General features: G+C 56.0%; 2 protein-coding genes across 5 annotated transcripts; both read right to left on the reverse strand.

Moving 5' to 3' along the window:
• Positions 1 to 284: 284 nt before the first annotated feature.
• Positions 285 to 9,070, reverse strand: RHOC (ras homolog family member C). 4 transcript variants are annotated; one of them, XM_014893450.2, is made up of 6 exons: positions 8,973 to 9,070; positions 7,678 to 7,750; positions 1,987 to 2,144; positions 1,615 to 1,735; positions 1,198 to 1,328; positions 285 to 1,056 (listed from the first exon to the last, which is right to left on the reverse strand). In XM_014893450.2, the coding sequence occupies exons 2-6, from the start codon at positions 7,682 to 7,684 to the stop codon at positions 883 to 885; spliced, it is 591 nt and encodes a 196-aa protein (XP_014748936.1). In that variant the 5' UTR covers positions 7,685 to 7,750; positions 8,973 to 9,070; the 3' UTR covers positions 285 to 882. The 4 variants fall into 4 exon arrangements, with proteins under 4 accessions (XP_014748936.1, XP_014748935.1, XP_088036724.1 ...); XM_014893449.2 differs by having other exon boundaries at positions 7,484 to 7,750; XM_088180598.1 differs by lacking the exon at positions 7,678 to 7,750 and having other exon boundaries at positions 8,973 to 9,048.
• Positions 9,071 to 10,528: 1,458 nt separating this feature from the next.
• PPM1J (protein phosphatase, Mg2+/Mn2+ dependent 1J) lies at positions 10,529 to 19,154 on the reverse strand. Its single transcript, XM_014893267.1, has 10 exons — positions 18,889 to 19,154; positions 17,427 to 17,553; positions 16,631 to 16,954; positions 16,186 to 16,298; positions 14,855 to 14,939; positions 13,209 to 13,327; positions 12,969 to 13,032; positions 12,694 to 12,801; positions 12,400 to 12,551; positions 10,529 to 12,137 (listed from the first exon to the last, which is right to left on the reverse strand). The coding sequence occupies exons 1-10, from the start codon at positions 19,152 to 19,154 to the stop codon at positions 11,990 to 11,992; spliced, it is 1,506 nt and encodes a 501-aa protein (XP_014748753.1). The 3' UTR covers positions 10,529 to 11,989.
• Positions 19,155 to 23,385: the final 4,231 nt, after the last annotated feature.

Raw genomic sequence — 23,385 nt, forward strand, 5'->3', positions numbered from 1 at the left:
TGCTCCAGAGGCACGATGGCTCCAGCAGGGATGGCAGTGCCCATCACCCAGGGCCTGGGTATAGCTGGGAAGCTCCTGCCTGGCCCTTCCCATGTAAACTGCATCCTGGCTCTGTTGCAAGCAGCGGGTACTGAGCCCTGATCCTCCAGCAGCAGCTGAGGGCAGAGGGGCTGGGGGCCACGCAAGTCCCCACCCTGCAGCACAAGGCCCCAAGCCCCAGGCAGGAGCCTGGAGCAGCGAGGGGCACAAAGGAGAGCCAGAAGAAGAATACCACACAGGCAAAGTTACAATTACTAAAATACCGGTTTGCATTTATTCTCCCAATTATGCAGTTGGGTTTAGTGCTGCCAAGTCCATGACCGAGGCAGACTCGAAGGCGGCGGCACGGGCAGAGCTGGGCACACGGCCCGGGAGGAGAGCTCCTGGCAGCGGCTGAGCCAGCTCTGCTCACAGGCAGGGCTGAGCCTGCCTGGGCAAGTCTGTAACACTGCTGTGTGCTGCCTGCACGGCCAAGGAGAGCGGGCACAGCACACCGAGGGCCTGGCACAGCCCACACACGAGCCGTGACCAGCACCTCTGGCTTCTGTGGCACCTGCCCAGAGCTGAGGAAGGAGAGCAAACACCACAGCAATGCCCACGGGAAAGGCAAAACCAGGGAGCTCAGTACAAACCAGGGCAGCACGGGGAGCGACACAAACACCCAGCCCACGGAGAGCAGCAGGTTCTGAAGGCACTGGCCCCTCGTGGCCCCGGGACGCCGCAGGGACACCCTGTGAGCGTGGCTGGCAGCTCTGGTGCAAAGGGTTCGGGGCAGGTAGTGGCACCACGAGGTCCTGCCCGGGCTGTGTGGCTGCACTCCCTCCCGGGCAGGGCCGGGGCCGCTCACAGCAGCGGGCAGCCCCTGCGCTTCTTGTTCTTGCGCACCTGCAGGCCAGCCCGCGTGGCCATCTCGAACACCTCCCGCACCCCCTCCTTCGTCTTGGCCGAGCACTCGAGGTAGCCAAAGGCATTGATCCTGTTGGCCATGTCCCTCCCCTCCTCTGGCTTCACCGGCTCCTAGGAAGCAGTAAAAACAGCGTTTGGAAACATTGCCAGAACACAGCAGCAACTGCCCTTGGGGCATGCAGCCCTTCCAGCCAGGATCTGGTGTGGGCAGAGGTGGCTTTGCTGCCTGGGGGGACCCAGGGCTGTCCCCACCTGCTTCATCTTGGCCAGCTCCCGCCGCGTGTGCTCGTCGTTCCGCAGGTCCTTCTTGTTCCCCACCAGGATGATGGGCACACTGGGGCAGAAGTGCTTCACCTCCGGCGTCCACTTCTCAGGGATGTTCTCTACGAGCACACATGGAATCCTATGAGCTGAGGGGCTGCTACCCCACAGCGTCCTCACAGCAACCAGCCCCAAGCTTTTCGCAGGAGCAGGGAGAGCTCACCCCACAGCATCCTCCTCTCCCACCTCCACCCAGCTAGCAGGTTGCCAGCATGTCCCTGAAGTGCACACACAGTCAGGGGATGAAGGGAAGGTTCTGGCATCCTCGAGGGGCAGCATGACGCCAGGCAGACGCCAGGGGGTTCAGCAGCAGCAGCACCGAGTCCTGCGGGAGCCCCAGGTCCCTACCGAGGCTATCTGGGCTGTCGATGGAAAAGCACATGAGGATCACGTCCGTGTCCGGGTACGAGAGCGGCCGCAGCCTGTCATAGTCCTCCTGTCCTGCTGTGTCCCACAGGGCCAGCTCAACCTGACAGTGGAGAAGGACATGGCTCAGTGGCTCTGCAGGCCAGGAGTGACAGATTGATCTTCCTCAGCTATAGCTGTGCTCTTCCTCAAACTGGGGCAGGTTCAGGGTGACCCAGAAATGCTGGAGCCATGGGGCTCCTCAGTGCACTGCAGCTGCACCCGAGCACACAGAGCAATCCTGGCAGCACTGGGGGGTGGCACTGCCAGCATGGCACCACAGAGCCAGGGGATGGGAATGGGCACGGCCCTTACCTGCTTCCCATCCACCTCTATGTCAGCAATGTAGTTCTCAAACACGGTGGGCACGTAGACCTCAGGGAACTGATCTTTGCTAAACACAATCAGCAGACACGTCTTTCCACAGGCACCGTCTCCCACAATCACCAGCTTCTTCCTGATGGCTGCCATCGCTGTGGGGACACGAGCAGGTGAGCAGGATAGAGCAGCAGGGGCAGCTCATGCTCCTGGCCTCCCAAATTCCTGTGCACAACAGCCTGGGAGATACCAGACACAAGCACCTGGGCACATCTCACTGTGAGTGACAGACAGGACAGAGGCTCCCCCAGCCCTCTGCCACACACCCCTCCAGCTCCCACACACATCAGCACATGGGCACCACAAGATCTGGCCTGACTGGAACCATTTACACCCAGCACTGCTGCTGTGGCTGGGAGAACTGTCCCAGATGTGGTCAGTGCTGGTGGCTGCAGGCAGGGACCTCGTGGGAGGTGACAAACCACTCTGCCTTCCCCAGACATCCAACCCTCCCTGGCTTTGCTTTACCACCCAGGTAACCAGGATTTTAGACAACCTCAGAGTTGCACGCGCATGCTGGGTTTATTTTAAACCATAAATTCTTCAGGGCAGAAACTGTGCTCTGGGTTTCACCCCAGCACACTCACCAGACCCCAAATAATCTGATCAGCAGCTGGAACACGCCAAGCCAAGCTCTTGGAGGTCTGGGCAAGCAGGATGTGTGTGCCTGGCAGCCAGCACCGGGCTGGCCCCATCCCAGCCTGTCTGAAAAAGGAGCCTTTGCCACGGAACCAAGAGAGCCGACACTGGCACTGGCACAGGGAGAAGCTGCCAGTCATCACTCAGCAAACAGAGCTGAAACCCCCCCACAAAGCAGGAGGCTTTCTGCCTCAAGGGAAAACCATGCAGTTCTGCAAGGAAAACTACGCCTTTGCATCCCTCACTTTCAAAAGGGGTTTACAGCTGAGCCTGGGAACCAGCCAGGACAATGCCACAAAATGCCTGGCACAGCTTCTCAATGAGCCATGAGAAAATCAGCCATGGTGGGATCACATCCCTCCCCAGCCTTGTGACCAAAATGTCTTTTCCAGCCCCAGATTCCCAGTACAAAGAGCCTGACCCACTCCTTGCATGCTCTCAGTACATCATCAGTTCCCTGTTCCTGCAGAGATCCTGGCAATGACACAGGCTGTCATGTCAGGGTTTAATCCCTGAAAATTCACACTCCTCTGGGGGAAATTACAGGTGAACAAGAAACCTTTCCTGAAGGCAAGGATGTTCCATGCTTTCCCCCTCAGCTGCATCCCTCTCCAAACCCTCTGCCCAGGCAGCAGGACGGGAAGGAGCCATCCATGCTGGGGAAGGACGCACACACCAAAGTTGATGCACTGAGCTGAAAGCAGTGGGATTGGATCATGCTGGGATCACTCCAGGATCACTGGGATCACCTTGGGAAGGCCAGAATATCACAAGCCTGGCCTTTAACCATGGCATTCATACTGAGCCTTAAGAAAGGCCAGGAATCTGTCCCTGCCCCAGTGATCCCACCCTCACCCTGTGCCAACAGAAAAGGGAGGAAAAGGGTAAAAGAGGAGTCCAGCTGCATCATAATTAGCTGCAAGTGAAGGATTAAGAAATGAGCCTGAATGGCTGACTCACATTCCAAAGCCAGGCTGCAGACCTGCTTGTCTCATTCACATGCCTGGCAGGTCACACAAACCCCAGGGAACCACCCCAGTTTCACAAATCAAACTGCCCAAAGACAGAGACAGTTTTCACCCATCCCCAGACCAGACCCTGCTGTATCCATGGATCTTTGTAGGCTCCAAGCATTTTGGCTCACAAGCTGAGTTCATGGCTGCTGAGTGCTCTGGAGCTGTTAATAAAAATAGCAAGCTGGCACTTGTAAGGTGAGAAGAGTGAGAATCAAGGGCTGCATCTGGGAGGATGTGACGTTCCTCAGCTGGGATCCCTGGTGTCAGGCACACATCCCAGTGGAGCAGCGTGTCTACAGGAAGGTGAGAACATTTGTGCAGCACTGAAGTCAGTGAAAAAAAAAAAAGGTGCTTCAAAGTTGCCCATTTTAGGGACTAAGAGCACTTTTTAGGGCGGCAAATGCTGAGCATGGGCAGGGAAACAGCTCCTGTCCCTATTCCCCATGCCCTGCTGCTCCTGCCCGTCCCAGCTGGGCCAGGCAAACCCACAGTCCCACAGAACCATTAAGGCTAGAAAAGACCTCCAAGATGCACAATTCCAGACCCTGCTGCAAACCATCCTTCCTCTCTGACCAAAGGCTCGTCCTCTCTCCACAGCACAGAAAAATGAGAGCTCAGGGAGAAAAAAACTTGTTAACTTGGACACAAAGCTTCTTTGCCCACAGAAAACATGATCTGCTGCTTTGTGACTCCGTATCTCCAAGAGGAAAGGCGGTTTGGGCCGTGCCAGTATCTGACCCACAGCACCACGAGATGACAACACCTGCAGCCAAGGAGCAGCAGATGCCCAAGGACACAAACACCCACTCCCAGAGGGACACCGGGGTCTGCCCGTGCCCGATCTGCAGACAAACCAAAACCAGCCCGAGTGGCACTGCTCCTGCCCGGACGCTGCCCTGCCCTCCCTGCCCTGCCAGGGGGACGGCAGAGGCCCCAGGCTGGGCACAGTCCCTGCACCCAGAGCTCCTTCCCACGGCCCCCAGCGTCCTCCCTGACCCGGCGTGGTGCCGAGTGGTGACTCAGAGGGCAGAGCCACTGTCCCCACCCAAAATCTCAGCACAATTCATTCCATTACTCAGGAGAGCCATCCAGAAATAGCCCATTACTAATGCAGAGCTGGCGTGCAATGGTGAGCAGGGCAAGGAGGCTGGAAGAGCTGTGAGCCCTAGGGGTCTGCTGCTTGCCCCCACCTGTGCCCTGGACCCAGCAGCTGGCACAGCACCAATTCCAGATGCCAGCAGCTCTCTGTTCCAGGAGAGATGAGCTTCTTTGCCAGGGGATGCTCTGTTGCTCAGCAGGATGAGGCCAGTCCCTGGGACAAGGATTCTTTGCACAGTTGCCAGATCATGAGCAGATAAAAAGAGTGGAAAACATGAAGACAATTTCATGAAGACTAACAGGGCAATCCCAAGTACAAATGCAGAAGAATTAAGTGAGAGCAGCCCCGAGAGGAAGGACTTGGGGGTGCTGGTGGATGAGAAGCTCGACATGGCACAGCAGCCCAGAACCCCCCTGTGCTGGGCTGATCCCCCAGCGTGGGCAGCAGGGCAGGGGGGGATTCTGCCCCTGTGCAGGGATTCTGCACCCTGTCTCAGGTGAGACCTCACCTGCAGAGCTGCCCCCAGCCCTGGGGCCCAGCACAGGGAGAACACAGAGCTGCTGGAGCCAGGTCGTGGAGCTGGAGCCCCTTTCTCTGCAGCCAGCCTGGGAGAGCTGGGAGTGTTCTCTGGGGAGACCTCAGAGCCCCTTCCAGAAGAAATTATTCCGAGAGGATGGTGAGGCCCTGGCACAAGGTGCCAGAGAAGCTGTGACTGCCCCATCTTTGGAAGTGTCAAGGCCAGATTGGATGGGGCTTGGAGCAGCCTGGGACAGTGGAAGAGGTTCCTGCCCAGGGCAGGGGTGGAACAAAATCAGCTTTAAGGTCCCTTCCAACCCAAAACACTTTGGGATTCTATGATAATCTGAGGGCAGCTTTACTACAACTGCCATCAGGCCAAATGATTAAAAGCACAGAGTCATCCACGACAGACATGGAAACTGAGATTTTAAACCCTGCCAAGTAGCAACCACCCCAAATTACAGCCAGTGCTGCCCAGCCCAGCTGGCAATCCAAACTGGCAGCTCTGGGGTGTGAGCAGCACTCGCAGGGCCCCGCTGGAGATGCCTCCTGCTCATCCATGGAGATAACAAAAGGGAGCAGCAACTGTGTGCCAGCATTTCCCACTGCCAAACCCCACAGGGCTGCACCTGCTGCTGCTGCAGCCTGGGCCCACATGGGGATGGCTGTGGGTTTAATCTGTGCCATCACTGCCAGCATCCTGAGCAAGCATCTCCTTCACCTCACCAAAAAGCTGCAACATGACCCCAAATTGCTCCGTTCTACTTTCCAAGCAACTATTCTAAAGCCATCACCATAAAATCAGCCAGGCTCCAGGGCAGCCCTTGTGTTGCTGGTCTCTCCCAGCTTTGTGCCTCAAATTGTGAAGTTCCTGCTGAGCAGGATATGGGGAATTCCTCTGGAAGCAGGATGTGTCCATCATCCAGTGTCTGCTACGGGGACTCAGGAATAGCAGAGAAAGATGTTAATGCTTTGAAGGACTCCAACCAGGGACAGAAATCTTTCAATGAACCTCCTTGGCCAGACTCGACTTCCTAGAGGTAACAGAGGGGTTTTGTTCTAAAGCAGGAATTCCCAAGCACTGCTGACGGCCCCACCCCGGTCAGACCGGTCACACCAGGGATCACAGCCCTGGCCAGAGGCACAGCTCTGAAATCTGGGTAGGGCTGGGGGGGAAAGAGCTGTGCTGCGAGCAGCCCCTTGGCAGGGACACCTCCCCACAGGGATACCCCCAGTGCTGTGGGGCCGGTGTGACCATACAGAAACGGTTTTAGCAGTTTGGACTCACTGGTACAATGATAAAGTAAGTAAACTTCCAAATTAAAACCCCACAGGAATGCCCACTGAGGGGAATTTCATTTGCTGAGACACCAAATCCATGGCCAAGGTAGGACAGGACAAGTGTCTCAGCTGCTGCTGCAAGCACCAGAGGGACTCTCACTGCAGAATCACAGAGTCATTAAGGTTGAAAGGCAGAAAAAAATTCCAAAAAGGGCTGGAAGCAAACAGCGATGCTAAGGGGAAATGCAATGGGCAGGGCAGAGCTGGGGCTCCTGGGCAGACTGCAGCTCGAGACCATCCAAGTGGTGCTGGCTTTGGCAAAGCAGCAGCTGTAATTTCCTGCCCATGCAGCCCTAGGCTGTGCAGTTTGTGCACTCCAGTCCCGACCCTGACCCTCAGCCCTGCCCAGGCCAGCAGCCCTCGCCAACACCCAGGGCTGACCTCACCCACCACTGCCCAGTGCCCCCAGCCTCGCCTGCCTCTGCTGCCACAACCACCCAGCACCAGGGAAACGCCTGTGCCACCACTGAGGGAGCTGCCTGAAACCTTCCTCAGACCTCATACATCCAAACAGCAAGTGATCCTCCAAATAGGAGCTCAACCCAGTGCCCGAGTTTAGACCTTCCCCATATTTTTGGAGATATTCTCTGGGCACAACCAGGCAGGCTGGGCTCAACACACACTCCAATGGCAAAGGGCAACTGTCCAGACCCAGACCCGGAGCAGAGTGTCCAGGCTGGCTGGTTTCCATTGCTAAATCCCACAAAAACCATCCACAAGCAAAACAGAGAAAGGAACTTGGAACAGAAGAATTTGAAAGCTTAAACAAAGCTCAAACCACAAGTGTTTGAGCATTGTGGGAAAAGCTGCCTGCCCTTACCTCCTTTTCCAAAGGACATCATGCCATGTTCTTATTTTACCTCCTGCAGTAGTGACAGCCTTCCCAGCCTCACGGTAGCACAAGTGTCTTGCTGAAAGCTCCAAAGAACATGCCACAATGTCTGCAGATGCCTCTACTTGTGCAACGCCTGCCTGCCCCAGCGCCGATCGATATTTGCTAATACAATTCCTTACTTTTCATGTCAACACGCCTCTCCAGTGCAAACGGCAAGTTGGGAGGTGAGCCTGGTTAAACGCTCCTGATAACCTGTTGGAAGACAGTGACTTGACTTATTTTCTACGTATGTTTTCCCTGGAGAAGCTGTAGCTGTCAGGAACCTGGATGCAAGAGAAAGTCCACAAAATCTCATGCAGAGTCTCTACCTGAGCTGAGGAGGAGGAGCTGGACGTAAACTAAAACTGTTTGGATACCAAGAGCACTCGGCAAAATAGAAACAAAATGCAACTGGTCCCCATGACAGACAGCCAGCCAGCCAATCCACTACTGCCAGTGCCCAGTTTCCCGACTGGAACATTTTCCTGGGGATGTCAGCTCGGGGGGCTCAGCCTGGCCCCTGCTCCCAGCCCACCCCACAGCCCAGGGATCACAGTCCGGTTCTCCCGGGGGGGTTGAGAGGCTGGGCTGGCTTTAGGGAGCTTGGCGGCCACTGAGAGACTTGGCTGCCAGACTGCTAGTGCTGGAAAAGGCCACGCAGTCATGCTTTTGGAATGCTCCCCTGCTCCTAAGACATTACACAATTATTTCCCCTCCCCGAAAGCCCCCCTAATATAAATGTTTAAGAATGAGCTCAGCAGTAAGGAAAGGGAACTTTTTTTCCTTTTTCTGAAGAAAACAGAGAGCAGCCACTCCATGAGCAGGGCTGTACATGGGGACACTGCTGGAGTGGGGGCTGTGGGGAGGGATGAGGGATGGGGCAGCAGCCCCCAGGCTCTCATCCCAGGTCAGACACTGCCTGGGAGACAACTGTGAGTTGGGACCCGCAGCCCAAGGGTGACAACTTGCAGTAACTGAGGCGCAGCTGACCCATCCCTCACCACACCCACCCCACCCAGCAGCCCGGCCGGACCCATTCCCCACCCTGCACTGACCCCACAGCCCAGGAACCCCACACCTTACCAGAACCAGTAACCCCACATCACACTACTAACCCCAGATCTCAATCCCTCCAAACCCTACGCGTAAACCCTGGTCCCAGTTCCCCCAAGCACTACTAGTAACAACAAAGCCCTGTTTCTCCAGACTCCACCAGTAACTTAGACCCAAATACAAGCGGTAATCCAGACCTCAGCTCCCCCAGATCCCAGCTCTGGCCCCACTCCTCACCAGTACCACCCACCCCAGCAGTGTCCCCCCTCCAGCACGGACGCCAGTCCCCCGCGTCCCCGGCGGTGCCCCCGCCCCGCTCGGCTCCCCCAGACTCCGCACCTCTCCCCGCTCCCCGCACATCTCCCCGCACATCTCCCCGCACCTCTCTCCGCCGTGCCCCGTCCCGCTCCCGAGCCCGCTGCGCTCTCCGGAGCCCGCTCAGCCCCGGCCCCGCCGCGCGGCTCCGGGCACCGCCCCGAGCGGGGCCGTGCCGAGGGCGGAGCGGGGGCGTGGGGCTGTACCGGGCTGTGCCGAGCCGTGCGGAGCCGTGCCGGGCTGTACCGGGCCGTGCCGAGCCGTGCGGAGCCGTGCGAGGCTGTGCCGGGCTGTGCCGAGCCGTGCGGAGCCGTGCCGAGCCGTGCCGGGCTGTACCGGGCCGTGCCGAGCCGTGCCGGGCTGTGCCGAGCCGTGCCGGGCCGTGCCGAGCCGTGCCGAGCCGTGCGGAGCCGTGCCGAGCCGTGCCGAGCCGTGCCGGGCCGTGCGGAGCCGAGCCCGTCCCAGCGCTGCCCCCGCCCGGCTCCGGGACTCCCGGGACCCCCCCGGTGTTTCCCCGCGGAGCCCCCGGACGCCCCCGGGGCGTTCCACCGGTTCAGGTTCCCGAGACCAGGTGGGGAGGGGGCGATCCCAGCTCCCTCAAACCGCCCGTGCCAGGTTAGAGCGGCAGCCAAGACAGACACAGAGGGGGCTGAGGACACGCCAGGGTCCCCTGCACAAGGGCACTGGCAGACGTGGTGTGACCCCAGAGCCACTGGTGGGCTCCGGCTCGCCGTGCCCAGCACAGGCAGGCGGCAGGGAGGACCAGGCGGCCGCTGTCCCCAGGACATCCAGCTGCAGGGCAGAGCTCCTGTCCCTCAGCCAGGGAAAGGCAGCCCCAGGAGCCTGGCCCAGACCCAGGCTCATAAACCGCTGCTATTTTAAGGGCTTGCAGACAATTTTTCTTAATTTATCAAGCCCCAGGCCAGGAGTTTGTTCCAAAGGAAATGTTTCCTTAGTAAAAAAGGGAACCACAGAGGAAGCTTTAAATGCAGCAGCCTCTGCCTCCTTGCCTTATCCAACAGCCGGGCAGTGACCTGGAAAAGCAGAGCCAGTTCTCAGCCACCAGCATGAAAAGGAATGTGCTAGGGCAACAGGGCTGTGCAAACAAGTGTGAAGAGAGCACCAGGAGTATCGGGGTACCAGATGGCCATCAGAGGGACGTGGGACAGCAGGGATGCTTCCAGCAGGCAGCCCACCCTTGAGGCAGAGGTAGCTGCTGCTTGGGTGCCTGGGACAGCCACATTCCCTGGGATAGCCACATTCCTCAGAGCCACAGCCTGCCCCACTCTCTCCCCACAGGCAGGAAAACCATTTGCCTTTTCTCCCTTGCACTCCGTGAGTCATGTTCCTGTTCCCACCAGAGGCCGTTGCTGCTGCCCCCCAGCCAGAGCCAGGGCTCCAAGAGCCCCAGGCAGCGCCAAGCTGAGGCTGGCAGCACACCAGTGGCTCCCAGTGCCCACGGATGGATACTCCACGGGCTCTCACCAGTGCAGGGCAGATGGACAGCAGCTCACATGGCTCTGCACAGGCCTGTTTGCCTGCCTACATAAATTAATCAGAACTAATTGGCTTTTCAGTAAGTCTTCTTTGCAGGAGCTCTGCAGAGGAAGACTGAAGTAGGACTACGAGTGGCAAAATCTTTATTTAAACACACAGTGCTACACAAGGACAAGCTCTCAGCTCCAGCACCACTCCCTGCTCCCTTCAGCATAGATGCCAACAGGTTCAAACCTCGTGCATAACTTTCATTTTCCATTATGTGTACCCAGTTTATTTACATCTCACTGATTACAGGAGACAAACAACCTTCACCAGAGGTGACACTTGACAAGAGCTGGCTGCACCTAGTGACAGGACACAAACTACTGGTGCCACGGAGCCTTTCCCAAACGAGAGACCATGGCCCAGCTCTCCCCATCCCATACTGTCAGGATGGGACAATCCCTCACAGTTTAGGAGGATGCAACACTCTGCAGAAGTCTGGGAAATGGATGCTCCAGGTCAGAGATGTGATGCAAAAATCCTGTGCAGAGATCAACTGCTCCAGCTCCCCTCTGCACCAGTTCTGAGATCACTAAGGAGAATGTGGGCACTGTCTTTCCCTGCCCTGGTCACACCAAGCTGCTTTTACTGTGGGTTCCCAGCCCTGTTAAGCAGATCCAGTGCAGTTAAGCTGTTAAGCTCACCTGAATAGGGCTGCTCTGTGTGAGGCTGCTAACTCAGAACCACTCGAAAATATAGACATACATTCATAGACTCCATACCAAGAAAGGATTTAGACATCTTCCAGCTCAGCTCTCCAGTTAATAAATAATTGGCTCCAGAAGCACTGCAGTGATCCAAGGCATGAGAGGATGGGGTAGAACCTGGGGCACAGCCAGTGCCAGTGCAATGGCTTATCCCTCCTCAGGGCTCTGGGTGCACAGCAGAGCTGGGTCACTGCTCCAGTCTCCTAGACTGGAGACTGAGACAAGGTCCACAACAGAATGAAGGTGTGAGGGGCTGAAAATTGGGAGCACAAGGCTGGGATGACCATTGTGGGGCCACAACTGGACTTGTGCCAAGCTGAGCATTGCCCAGCTATCTGTGGGACTTTACTCCCAGTCACACCCTGTGTGAACCCCAGCTCCCAGCTCCAGCAGCAGCTTCAGTATCACTGGCCAAAGCATCACAGGGCAGGAGTTGGGGGTGACTGCAGCAGGTATGAGTACCCCAGCAGCCCCATGGCTGCCACACAGGACTGCAGTCAACACAGCGATGGCAAGAGGCAAAGGATATGCTGAGGAGCCCAGGAGCCTTCAGGCTTCTCACAGCATTGAGAAAGTAGCAGCATAAAAACATCCCTCAACCCCAGTGTTCACTCTCTATCCAAGGCCTCTCCGTGTCCACCTGGGACTGGGATGCAAGCAGGTGGAGGGGGATGCTCTGGACAGGGGCACAGACTGAGGGTCCAGGTTTCTTACTCTTCTTGCAGTTGGCTCAAAAAACAAGTGCCTAGAGGAGGGGTGGCCCTGAGGCAGCGACAGTGTCCCACTCGTCTCCATCCAGGCAAGGTGAGACCCACTGCCCCAGGCTCATTCAGCATCACGTGTAGTTGCCGGGGCCACCCAGGGGGATCACGAAGACAGAGATGTCATCACCAGAGCCCAGCTTGTCGTTGGCCAGCCGCCAGCCTCGCTCCTTCAGTACCCCCCGTGAGCGCACCACCAGCTCCTGGGCCACCATGGTGTACCTGGAGGCACAGCAGAGAACGGCTCAGCAGTGATCCCAGACCTCTGATGCAGCATCCTGGCAAGGAGGGAGAAGCTAGAGCAGCTAGAAGTACAGGAAAGAGTCCCTTGGAGAGATCCAGGCTCAGATATGCACATCCAGGAGAGCAATGCACGCTGCAGAGCCCAGAGGGACGTGTGGCCACAACACTGCTCTGAGGAGCCAGCCAAGGGGAGGTGGTGGAGTGCACGATATGCCCATACCCCTGCCCACCTGCAGCTCACCTGCACGGGTCGTTGGGCTCATAGCTCGTCAGCACCTCCATCACCACAGCAGCCACCTCCTTGTCATTGGTGACATCCCAGAGCCCGTCGGTGCCCAGCACCAGGACATCGTCAGGGCAGTGCTCATACTGCGTGAGGTCATAAACCCTGACCTGGCAGGCAACACGGCAAGATGCAAGGGTGAGAGGCGGGGAAGGCTCCTGCTGCCCTGGGCAGATCGTGGATCTGGTCCTGCCAGGTGGCTCCGGCCACTGCAGGAACCCCTGGGGGGAAGCAGCTGGAAGCCAGGCTCACCTCTGGGAAGCAGGACAGGAAAGGCTTGATGTGGATGTTGGAGCTGAACACCTTGAGGTCATGGTCTCCCAGGCCTCTCGTGACCCCAATTGTGGCCATCATCCGAGCCTGGACAGTGATGGAATCAAAAGAGAACTGTAAGCAGCTTTATCCCCAGCTCCATTCCCAGCTGAGAACTGGTGATGACAACACTACCAAAAATGGGCCGAAATCACCCAAAACAGTGAGAGCAGGCATGAAACAACCTCTGCCAAACTTCTATCACAATACTTTACCTTTTTGCCTTCCCCAAAGATAAGTGGAAACTTCAGGTCATCCTCTTCTATCTTTTTGTAAGCCCTGGTTAAAATAAGCCAGAGACAAGGTGTCAGCAGGTGAAGGCTTCCAGCAGCTCTGCTGCCTACTTGGGACCTGGGTACCCAGTGTGCCAGAGCCCCCTGCCCCGTGGGATGGGATGCCAGAGAGGAGCAGCCACCACAGCAGGACCCCAGTGCCACCAGCGGGTTGGGGATTACCAGCCATTCATGTTCTGGTCCCTGTAGAGCATCTTCTTCCCCAGCTCCTTGGGCTGGATCCTGCGGGGGAACTCCAGGTGGGTGAACTCCTTCCCCAGCAGCTCGGGCCTTAGCAATGCCTGCAGGAAGAAGGTTCAGCTCAGCCACAGGGCTGGGAGGGCAAGATCTGTGGATCCAGCCCTGCCCAGATCAGGATCCACCACCCACCAGGACTTTGGCTACAACATTCCGTGGAGGGATAACACTGGCTGCTCTGGAGCCACTTGAATAGGTGCTGGTAAAGCAGCTTCAAACCATCCACCTGTGCTAAGCCAGAGGGGAAACTGGAGCTGAGGACAGCCATGCCAGCACATAGCAAGAAGTTGAAGGTTTTGCAAAGAGGGTTTTGGGGAAATAACGATCTCCAAAAATGGATCAAACAGTCAAACCCCAGAAAATTCCAGGAGAAGCTGGAATTTACCCAGAAGGAGTCATAGCTGCAAACCTCCCAGGATCCCAGGCTCAGTGCAGGGTATGGCACTCACCCAAGGAAAAGAGTGATGGGTCTTTTCTGAAACAGTGTCCCAGCTGTGAGTGTGACAAGGGATGAGCAGCAGCACAGAGCCCTACCCAGGGCAGCCCCAAGCCCTCATGGAGCACAGTGTGGAGGGGACCAGGAACAGGGAGTGTTGGAAAGTGCTGAAGGGGAAAGAAAAGCAGGAAGAGAAAAGGAGATCCCTTGGGAAGATGGGGTGGCAGGGGGTTGGTGCAGAGGCACGGAGACCCCCAGCCCACTCTGGGGGAGCCCTGAGCTCAGGCTCAGCATCATGTGGCAGAGCAGCGTGTGCCTGTCCCCAGCCTGTGCCCCGCCCCTCACAGCCAGCTGAAGAGGATTCTGATCACAGCAGTTTCCTCCTCTCGGTCATTCCAAAATAGATTCAAGGAAAAACGCCTCAGTGTTTTTCCAAGTACATTGCAAGCCAGGAAATTTCATCCAGCAAGACCTTCTCCAATACAAACTCCTCCTCCCCTGTGCTGCCCTCAGAGAGGTCTTTATAACCTCAAAGAGTCTCCCTGGGTGGCACCAGGGGGTTCATCCAGGAGAGGAACAGGGAGCATTCAGGGTAAAATTCAGAAGCCCGTTGGCACACATCAGCTCTGACTCTCCAGGGAGCAGCCAGGGAAGAAACTAGGACTCAGCAGGGGCACTGCAGCAACTCTGAAAGGGAGCACGGTGGATGGAGAGCTGCACTCCTCCAGGTCACAGCAGCCCAGGCAGGGGATGCTCCCTGCTCCCTGAACAGCAACAGGACAAGATGGACCAAACTGGCTCCATGCAAACGTGTCAATCCAGCCCCATGCCAAAAGCCTGGGCTCTCCATGTCCTGTCTGTGCCAGGCTCGCAGTCACAGACCCTCACACTGAGCCCACAGCAGGGCTCTGCCACACACAAAATGCCCCCATGCCAGCTCTCTGCATCTCAGTGCCTCTTCCCATCCCAGGCAGCAGTCTGGGATGGACAAGTGCCAGCAGCAGGGTCTAGCCATGGGGCTGCCCTTGGGTCCAGAACCCCACCAGGGCAGCAGCCCAGCAGGCAGCACGGGGGACTGGGAAGAGGCCAGGAGGTGTTTCAGCAGGAATGAGGTTAGAAGAAAGGTCTTTCTTACTAAAAATTGCAGCCTCTGCCTCTCTGTCTCTGGAGTAAACTCCCTGGACATTGGAATGATTTCCCCATTACGGATGATAATGGCCCTGCAATGAGACATGGAAGGATGAGATTAGAGAGAAGGAGACTTGGTGGAGGAGCTGAGCCTGGATCTCCAGGGCTGATTCCCCTCTGCTGCCCACCCTTTTTCCGGGGGTGCTCCCCCTGAGGTGGGGGCTGCTTCCTGGATTCACTGCCCCCCTGGGCAGGGCACAGCATACCTCCCTGCTGTGCAGGAGAGGGGCAGGAAGGAAGGGGAAATGGGAGACAAGCATGAGACAGAGGGGAATGAAGCAGACCAAATGAAAGGACAGGATATGGTTATCAAAGGAGCAGCACAAAGGTGGGTCACCCTCCTTCAGAGGGGAGCTGCACACAGCAGGGGCAGAAATTGCCTGTAGCAGGACACAGGTGCACGTGCCCATCCCACACCAGCACTGTCACTTGCTGCTGGGGCTGCTCTTAGAGTTTGATGTCTCAAAAAATATAAAGGTCTGATTATGAGATGATCCTGGTAGGCCCAAGGATCTCCAACACTGGTGCTGTCAGTCTCTTCCAGTGATGTAAGACCAGGCTGGAATGTGTCTGCAAATGGCAGGGGGGGAACAAGATGAGCTTTAAGGACCTTTCCTACCCAAACCATTCTTTGATCCAATGATAAATACAGGGCAGCTCAAACCAGCTTCACCTGCAGTGTCACCTTTAGTGTAAGGTGGACCTGCCCTTCTGCCATTGCCTGGGGGTGTGGGCACACACATGTGCAGGTTCATTAGCCCACCCCTGGAAACACACGTGGCAATTTAAATTCTTGGGCTCCAAGCTCCCACTGCACTTGTCAGCACAGATTTGTGTCCTTCTCATGAAACAGGTCACTGGTATGAAGTGTACTCTAAAATGATGTCTTGCACAGTTTTGAAAGCTTTGCTGAGCACAATTTTCCCTCTCCAACCTGCAGCCCAGGCCAGTGCCAGCAGCAGGGGCTGGGGTGTGATCCAGAGCCATCTGAGTAGCAGAGAGGATTTTGTTAGGAAGGAAGGGAGCACAACCCAGATTTTGGGAGGCAATTCTATCGCAGCCCATGTGTGCACCTGGCAAACACAGAGATCACAGCAGGGTACATTGTCCCCGGGGCACGGAGCAGGCAGGGGATGATTCTGCCCAGTTCTGCCACCTTCACCCTCCCTTAGACAGGGCTGGAGCTGGGTGTTCCTCACCACCCATCCCTCTGGCACCACCCACTGGGGTGTCCCCAGTCACTGAGCAAAAGGTGAGGGCTGCCCTGTGGGGCTGTACCTGCTGTCACCAGCGTTGGCCACGTAGAACTTGCCCATGAGGTAGATGGCAGCCAGGGCACAGCACCCCCCGGCGAGGTGCTGGGACGCCCGCTCCCGCTCGATCTGGTCGTCCTGGGGAGACAGAGAGGCTGCAGGCTAGGTGGGCAGCCCCAAAGAGCACCTGGCTGCTCCAGCAGCACCTCGGCTCCAGGTGGGAAGCAGTGGCGAGCCAGGGCATCCTTCCCCACACAGCCATGAAGTGGCTGTAGGGCTTGGGGGGCCAGGGGTCTTGTGAAGCATCACAGAGCCCTCTCTGAGATCATCATGCTTGGAGCCCTCCCTGCAGTCCCCTCCTTGCTGCAGAGCTGCCTTTTGCCAGTGGGGTCAAGCTGATGCAGACACAGACAGCAAAGAGGTGCTCCCAGGGGATGGCCTAGGTGATCCTGCAGGCACAGCATCCTCACCATGTGCTTAAAGGCGTTCTCAATGGCACCGATCACCAGGCTCTCATGGGACACTGCTTTCTCCAGGTGAAACCGTGGCACTGCATCGTTCGGGACCTCCCCATGGTCCTCTGTGTAGGACACCTGGGTTGGATCTGCAGGACTGGTCTTTGTGTCGTGTGGGAGGCAGATGGGAGGTGGGGAGGGGTCCTGCAGGATCTCCACCAGGTCCCGGAGCTGCTCACAGATGTGCAGGTGGAGCCTCTCAGATGCCATGACAGCAGCACCACTGCCTGCATGGCCATCAAACAAGGCCCAGTAGTGGAAATAAAAACCTTTTCTGCCCTGCAGGAAGAAGAGGGAAGCTTAAATGAGCCTACAAGGAAGCAGATGGGATGGGGAATTCAGAGCAGCTGGGGCCACCAGCTGAGGACAGTGACACGGGTCTCACAGGTCTCGGTGCAGGCAGGAGCAATGTTGGAGCTGACCAAGGGTGTCAGGACACAGCTGATCCCCGGCTGCAGCCCAGCCCTGTGTCAGACACCTCGTGCCTCCAGCGGCCTCCAAAGGGGAGGAACCACAGCACCAGCACAGCAGCCACCTCTGCAGCCTCCCAGGGCACGTGGGCCACTGGTCTCCCTGGGCCAGCCAGCCCTGGGGTAGTCACACGGGGATGGAGGATGGTAGGAGCAGGTAGAGAGAAGGGCCAGAACCAAGGGAATCCCCAGTGTGCACACATTGCCACGTGTCCCATCACATGCCCTGCTGCTGGGCATCTTCTGTCGTGTCCCTGCTTGTGAACCACTGCAGCTCTCACCCCATCCAGCTCCCCGCTGCCTTCCCTGGACGACAGCCAGCCCCTTGGGCTGGGCCTCTGCTCCACAAACACCACCTCACAGCATGCCTGGTCCTCATTGTGCTGGCTCTTCCCTGCATTTATCACCCTGCCAGGAGGAAAAAAGGTGTAAAGGTCCTTTCTTTCACATCATGTTCTAGCAAAGCCATCTCGCAGCACCTCTTCCCCCCACCCTCAACCCTCCACTCACGTCCCCATGTCCCCAGAGATGCCCTGCACAGGTGCTCCTGTCCTGTCCCAGGTGTTCCAGACCAGTTGTGCAGGTTTGAGCAGCATTGAGTCCCACCCACAGCTGGGCCCAGGGGGGAGCAGTTGTCCACAGACCTACCAAGGGAGGTGACCAGAAATAAACTGGGTTTGCTGAAGGTCCCTAGCACTGCTACAGGCAGAATAATTGCCCCCAAATCTGCATCAGCCTCAAAAATACACCCCCGGGGGACACAGAGAATCATAGCCTCACCCATGTCCCATCACCTCTTGGGGGGAGCAGGGGGCTCAAGGAAGGAGGGGAGAAGGTGACGATGATGAAACCGGCAGAACTTTGCAAAAAGATTCACGCTGACTTTTCCCAGCCTGTGCTGACACAGCAGATTTCAGGTCTAGATTGCAGAACCTGCTCGCTCACAGGAAGAAGCTGTACACAGCAGGGTGATTTTTTTTTTGGGCAGACTTTCCAAGTGGTTTGCAGAAAGAACTCTTGGGGCACCGAAAAGGAGATTTTTTTCACCCTATGTACTACCCCACTATCTTGCCCCAGGGGCAAATCAACAACTCATAAAGCTCTCTGTGATATCGGGAAGATCAGCTCGAGGAGGGGATGCGGGAATGGGCTGACAGCACTAAGCAGCAAAAGCCCTCAAAGTCTGACCATTCCTGCCCGCTTTCAGTTAGGGCTGAAACTCGCAGCTAGTGAAAGAAGACAATCAGGTCCTTGAAGGGGAAGTCTCAAGCAGTCTCACTCCCAAGAAAGCCCCAGCTCCCTGCTCCCCCCGAGTCCTGCCAGAGGTGCCTCAGCTCCTTCGCCCTTGGTACCCATCGGTGACAGCGGGTTTTGTGCAGAAAGCGCAGAAAACAAAACGTACAGAAGAGCCTAAACCCCTCGGGGATAGGTAAGAGCACAGCCCCTGATGCTCTCTCATCACGGGCATCCACTGGGCCCGCTCCTCCCTGCTGCTGCTGCTGCTGGAAAAGGGACAGACGCAGCTCACCGCCCGCCGCGACCCACTTTCGTCCCCAAGGTCCCCGCTCAGCGCCGGGCGGTGCCATCCTGCCCTCCCCAGGCTGCGACCCTCCGCCCCGCTCCTGCCCCGCTCCTGCCCCGTTCCTGGCCCGCTCCTGCCCCGTTCCTGCCCTGTTCCTGGCCCGTTCCTGCCCCGTTCCTGGCCCCGCTCCCGGCCCCGCTCCCGGCCCCGCTCCCGCTCACTCTGCGTATCCCGTGCTCCAGGGCAGGCGGCCGCGGCTGTCGCGGGGGCTCTGCACCGCCCGCCCCGTGTGGTCATCGGCGCGGCGCAGCTCCTCGGGGGTGAGCTGCAGGAAGGCCGGCCGGCAGAACGCGGCTGGCGGCGGCGATCCCCGGCCGGCCCGGGCTCCGGCCCCGGCTCCGGCCCCGCCGCCCCGGGGTTCTGCGGGGGGCTGCGCCCCCAGCCCCGCCGCCAGCTGCGCCACGGCAGCGCGCACCCGCAGCAGCATCCCGAGCCCGGCCAAACCGAGCCCGGCCAAACCGAACGGAGCCAAACTGAGCCGAGCCGAGCCGAGCCGAGCTCGCCGCCCCGCCCCGCCTCCCGCCCCGCCGCGGTGCGGTGCGGTGAGGATGGGGGGGTGCCAGGCGCGGCCGCTGAGCGCCGCAGCGCGTTCGCGCATCGCCCGCCGCTGTCCCGCAGCCGGCGGAGAACGAACTCCCGGCTCACCAACCCCCGCCGCGATCCCGCAGCCGGGTGGAGCCATCCCGGCGCAGAAAATGCTCTGGGAAAATCTTTCCGACAGGTGAGTTTCCCTACTGCATCGTCCCAAGGCTCCAGCAGAGCCACCGACTTCGGGACAACATTCCCGTCCAGCTCCAGGCGCTTTGTCACCCCTCCCGCACCCCTCAGCCCACGGTCCGGGCTATTAATAACCAGCAGCCTGCGGAGGAGCAAGGACGGGCCGTGGAGGGCTGGAAGCCGAACCTCTCCCCCCCTCTCACCCAGGATGCTGCGCTCCAGCGGGAGCAGGATGCGGATTTAGCTGATCAGAGCAACACATCCTCCCTGGCTGAGAGGGGAAAAGTTGCCGTAAACACCATCGCTTGCACGGCCTAACCTCAGCACCTCCCTGCCTCTGGGCTCCTGTGACAGCAAAAAAAAAAGATGAAAAAGCACGGTACTTGCCTACTGTAAGGGGAAATTGAGGCTGTTTCTAAAACTTTATGTGCCCCAGTGCCTCAATTTCACAGAGGAACCTCTGATTCCTTCAACACGGGCCTTTTGCGTTGTAAGTTTCAAGCAGAAGCAGCACTGAGAAGCCGTCCAGGCTTTAGCCATCTTCAGCCAGAGATCTTCAAACTGTACCAGGTTATTAGGATCACGGTATAGAAGTGCCTCAGTGGTACCTGTATTCCCACCTTCTAATCCCAAGATTTAAGGTCTTCAGTACACTTTAAAGCTCATTCAGTACCCTTCAGGATCTGATCTACTGGGCAGCATCCCTGCCCACGGCGGGGGGTTGGAACCAGGTTATCCTTAAGGTCCTTTCTGAGGGGTTGGAAATAGGTGATCTGTAAGGTCCCTTCCAAACCAACCCTTCCAGCCTGAGGCCAGCACCCCTCTAGCTCCTCTCCAGCATTCACGGGTCCTCTCCTCAGCTCCTGATGCTTTCCCCTCACAGCATCCCTGTCTACCTGCTGATCACACATGGGGTGCTCTTAGATTTTCTGAGTGCAATATCATCATGTTATTAAGGCTGACAATTCTCCAGAGAATGTCTCCCTGCTGTGGGACTGCCAGTCTGCCCCGCACTGCTGAGTCACCAGGATGCTTTCCTTGGAAAGAAGGAAATGGCAATTTCCAGACTGACTTCTGTGACCCTGCTTGATATTTGTTATTTCCGTTATGCTGAGCGCGGCATGGAAAGAATGGTCTGACAAATAAACACGTTCCTGCAGGAATGCTCCCTGAAACAACGTGGTGCTAAAGACTGTTTTCCAAGAAAGAGGGCTCCATTTCCCCCTATTCATCCTGCCAGACGGATCCATGTGAAGTTTTCTCCTTATCTAACAGGCTGATGTTCCTCTTCACAGGGTTGCCTGGCACAAGGCCTGGGGATGCAGGTGCTGTAGACTGAGTCAGACTAATGGCTCGGGGGAGGCCAGCACTGGTAAACAGCCACTTCGGATGCCAGCAGCTCTGCCCTTCGCTCTTCCCATCCCTCTGGGAGTCCTGCCTGGGATGCTCATGGCTTCCCTGTCTCCCCATCTCACCCAAAGTGTCCTCTCTGAGCATAGGGGTGTCAGGTTCTCACCTTCCATGGGCACAGCTTCAGGCAAAGCACTCCAGCCTGCTGCCATGATAAACAGTGATTTAAAAATTAGTAACACAGCAATTCATCCTAAATTATGCTATTTTAGTTAATTTCTCATGCAGCTGCTCAGCATTGAAAAAGCCTTTCTAAGTTTCATCTTTCATCTATGTTGCTGAGCTCCAGAGGAGGTAGGATGGAGCCAGTTATATTTCTTTGTGAAAGAATGACATGTTGGTGGCATTTAAGCCAGAACAGAAGTCAATTAAGCATCTAGATCATAAAAGTACCAGAGGATGTTTTAAAACAGGCTGCAGCACTGCATTAGTTGACTGTAGAGCCTGACTGTGTAATGAGTAATATATTAATTTATAATTAGCATAATACAGTGAAGCTCAGCAAATAGCTCTGTGCACTCTGGATAATTCATCAGCAGAAGAAGCGCTTCTTAATGGTTTCCAAGCTTTGTGTATCCCCTGTAATTGGGAAGTTCAGCATTTATTGTTATTTCTTTGAAGGAATAATTTGAGTGCAAACACACATCTTTATTCCCTGTCTGTTTCTGCTGGAGTGCAGAGAAGCCTTTGGGGCGTTGCTGCTCTGGGTATGTCTGTGACCTCCCTGCAGGTGAGCACATCCGTGTTTGGCAGAGCAGATGACCTGGATTTGGTGCAGACTCCCAGAGGGTGTTACCCTTTCCTCTCCCTCCTGCAAAGGGGAGGGGAGAAGGGGGCACATTAACCTCCTTGGGTCACTTGGCTTTTCCCCCTCTGCTGCTTCAAAATTTTCCATACCATTTTCATATCTCCCAAGGGATCTTCATTCGCAATTTGCTCTTAAAGTCTTCAGGAGCCTCCTGGTCTCATTTAATATTACCTGACAGCAGAAATACAGGAGAAGAATAATAAATGTATAACAAAAACACTCACTGGAATTTATGGAGCGTATGGGAAATTTACTTTTCAATTTGGAAGCTCAGACCCTCATTCCAGAGGATGCAGGGAGCAGGACTTCTCCCTGCTTTTGCAGCAGTGCCCAGGCTTTCCAGAGATCCTCTCCCTGGACTGCTGTTTTGACAGGCTGGGAATCTGCACTGAAATTCCCTGTTGTCAGCAAAACCTGCTGAAAAGGGAACAAAATCCTCAGAGATAGCCTGGAGGCACTGGGGCCTCCTCAGATGAAGAGGATAAATCAACTTCAATCTTAATTCAGTGATCCACTGAAAACAGGGTGGGATAAATCTTCCCCAGGAATAAAATGTCAGGAGTTCTGCTTTTTCCAGTTTTAATAAAATAATTTCCAGTTTTAATAAAATAATTTTACCCTTCTGCCTTTCAGCAGCTGCAGATAAGTTGATCATACTGAGCATTTGAAGTCTTCTGCCATGTCTGTCTGCCTCTGCATAAACATTTGCCCCTAACCCTTCTTGTAGCCCAAGCTTCAATCCATGAGTTTTCCTCCTGAAAAAGAAAAAAAGCTGGTTGCTCACCTGGAAGGTACAGAAGGATTCCAGGGATGTGACAAATTTCTTACATAGGAACAGGATTTATCACTAAGGATACATCAGGAAATGTTGGAAGGGTTTCCTTGGGCAGGTCACAGGAGTCACAGCCAGGGAAGAGGGCAAGGCTGAAGGCTGCTGCTGGACACTCAATTAGAAGTCAGGATGATGATGAGAAGGAATTACTGCGTTCACTTCCAGCAGAATTTAAATTAAATCAGTTTTACTGAAGTCTTAATTCCTCCCCGGCATTTAAATGCTGTGATCCGGAAAGCAACAAGTTTATATTTCTGTATCATTACATCAATAAAGAGCTGGAGTTTTGTAGGCTTCCATATTAAATAATCTGGCCTGATTTAATTGGAATTTGGCTGGTGTGGAAAATAGCTTTGATTTCGTTTGCTCTTGATCATTCCACTAAAACTTTGTGATCTGAAAGAAGTATGTTTGTATTTACTTATCATAGCACTAGAGACCTGCATTGGCAGGCTCTTGATCAAATTACCTGATGAATATAAACAGCAGATTTAATTTAGTTTCATATTGATTTTTGTCATTATTATTAAAACCCTCTGATCTGAAGAATGAGATACTTGTATTTCCTTAATATCTTATTACTGGGGTTTGGGTTAATCTTGTAGAGCTTGTCCTTTTTCTTTTGAGTAACCAAGTCTAACTAATTGGAATTTAACATATGGCAATTTTGACTCTATAAAGGGAGAAAAGGAACTCGGGTTTCCTAGGACAAAATAGCAAAGTAACTTGTTCTACTCAGGGCCCACTCTCCCCTGGCTACCTGCGTGCATTTTGGGGGCTGTGGTCCCACAGGAGCAGGTGGGCCACCTCAGGGCACCTTGGCTGGGGCCCTTGGCTGGGGCTCGCAGCAGTGCCCTTCCCAAGGGCTGCTTTCTGGGGAAGGGAGAGAGG

Source organism: Sturnus vulgaris, chromosome 29 (assembly GCF_052056855.1).
Source record: "Sturnus vulgaris isolate bStuVul1 chromosome 29, bStuVul1.hap1, whole genome shotgun sequence".
Taxonomy (NCBI): Eukaryota; Metazoa; Chordata; class Aves; order Passeriformes; family Sturnidae; genus Sturnus; species Sturnus vulgaris.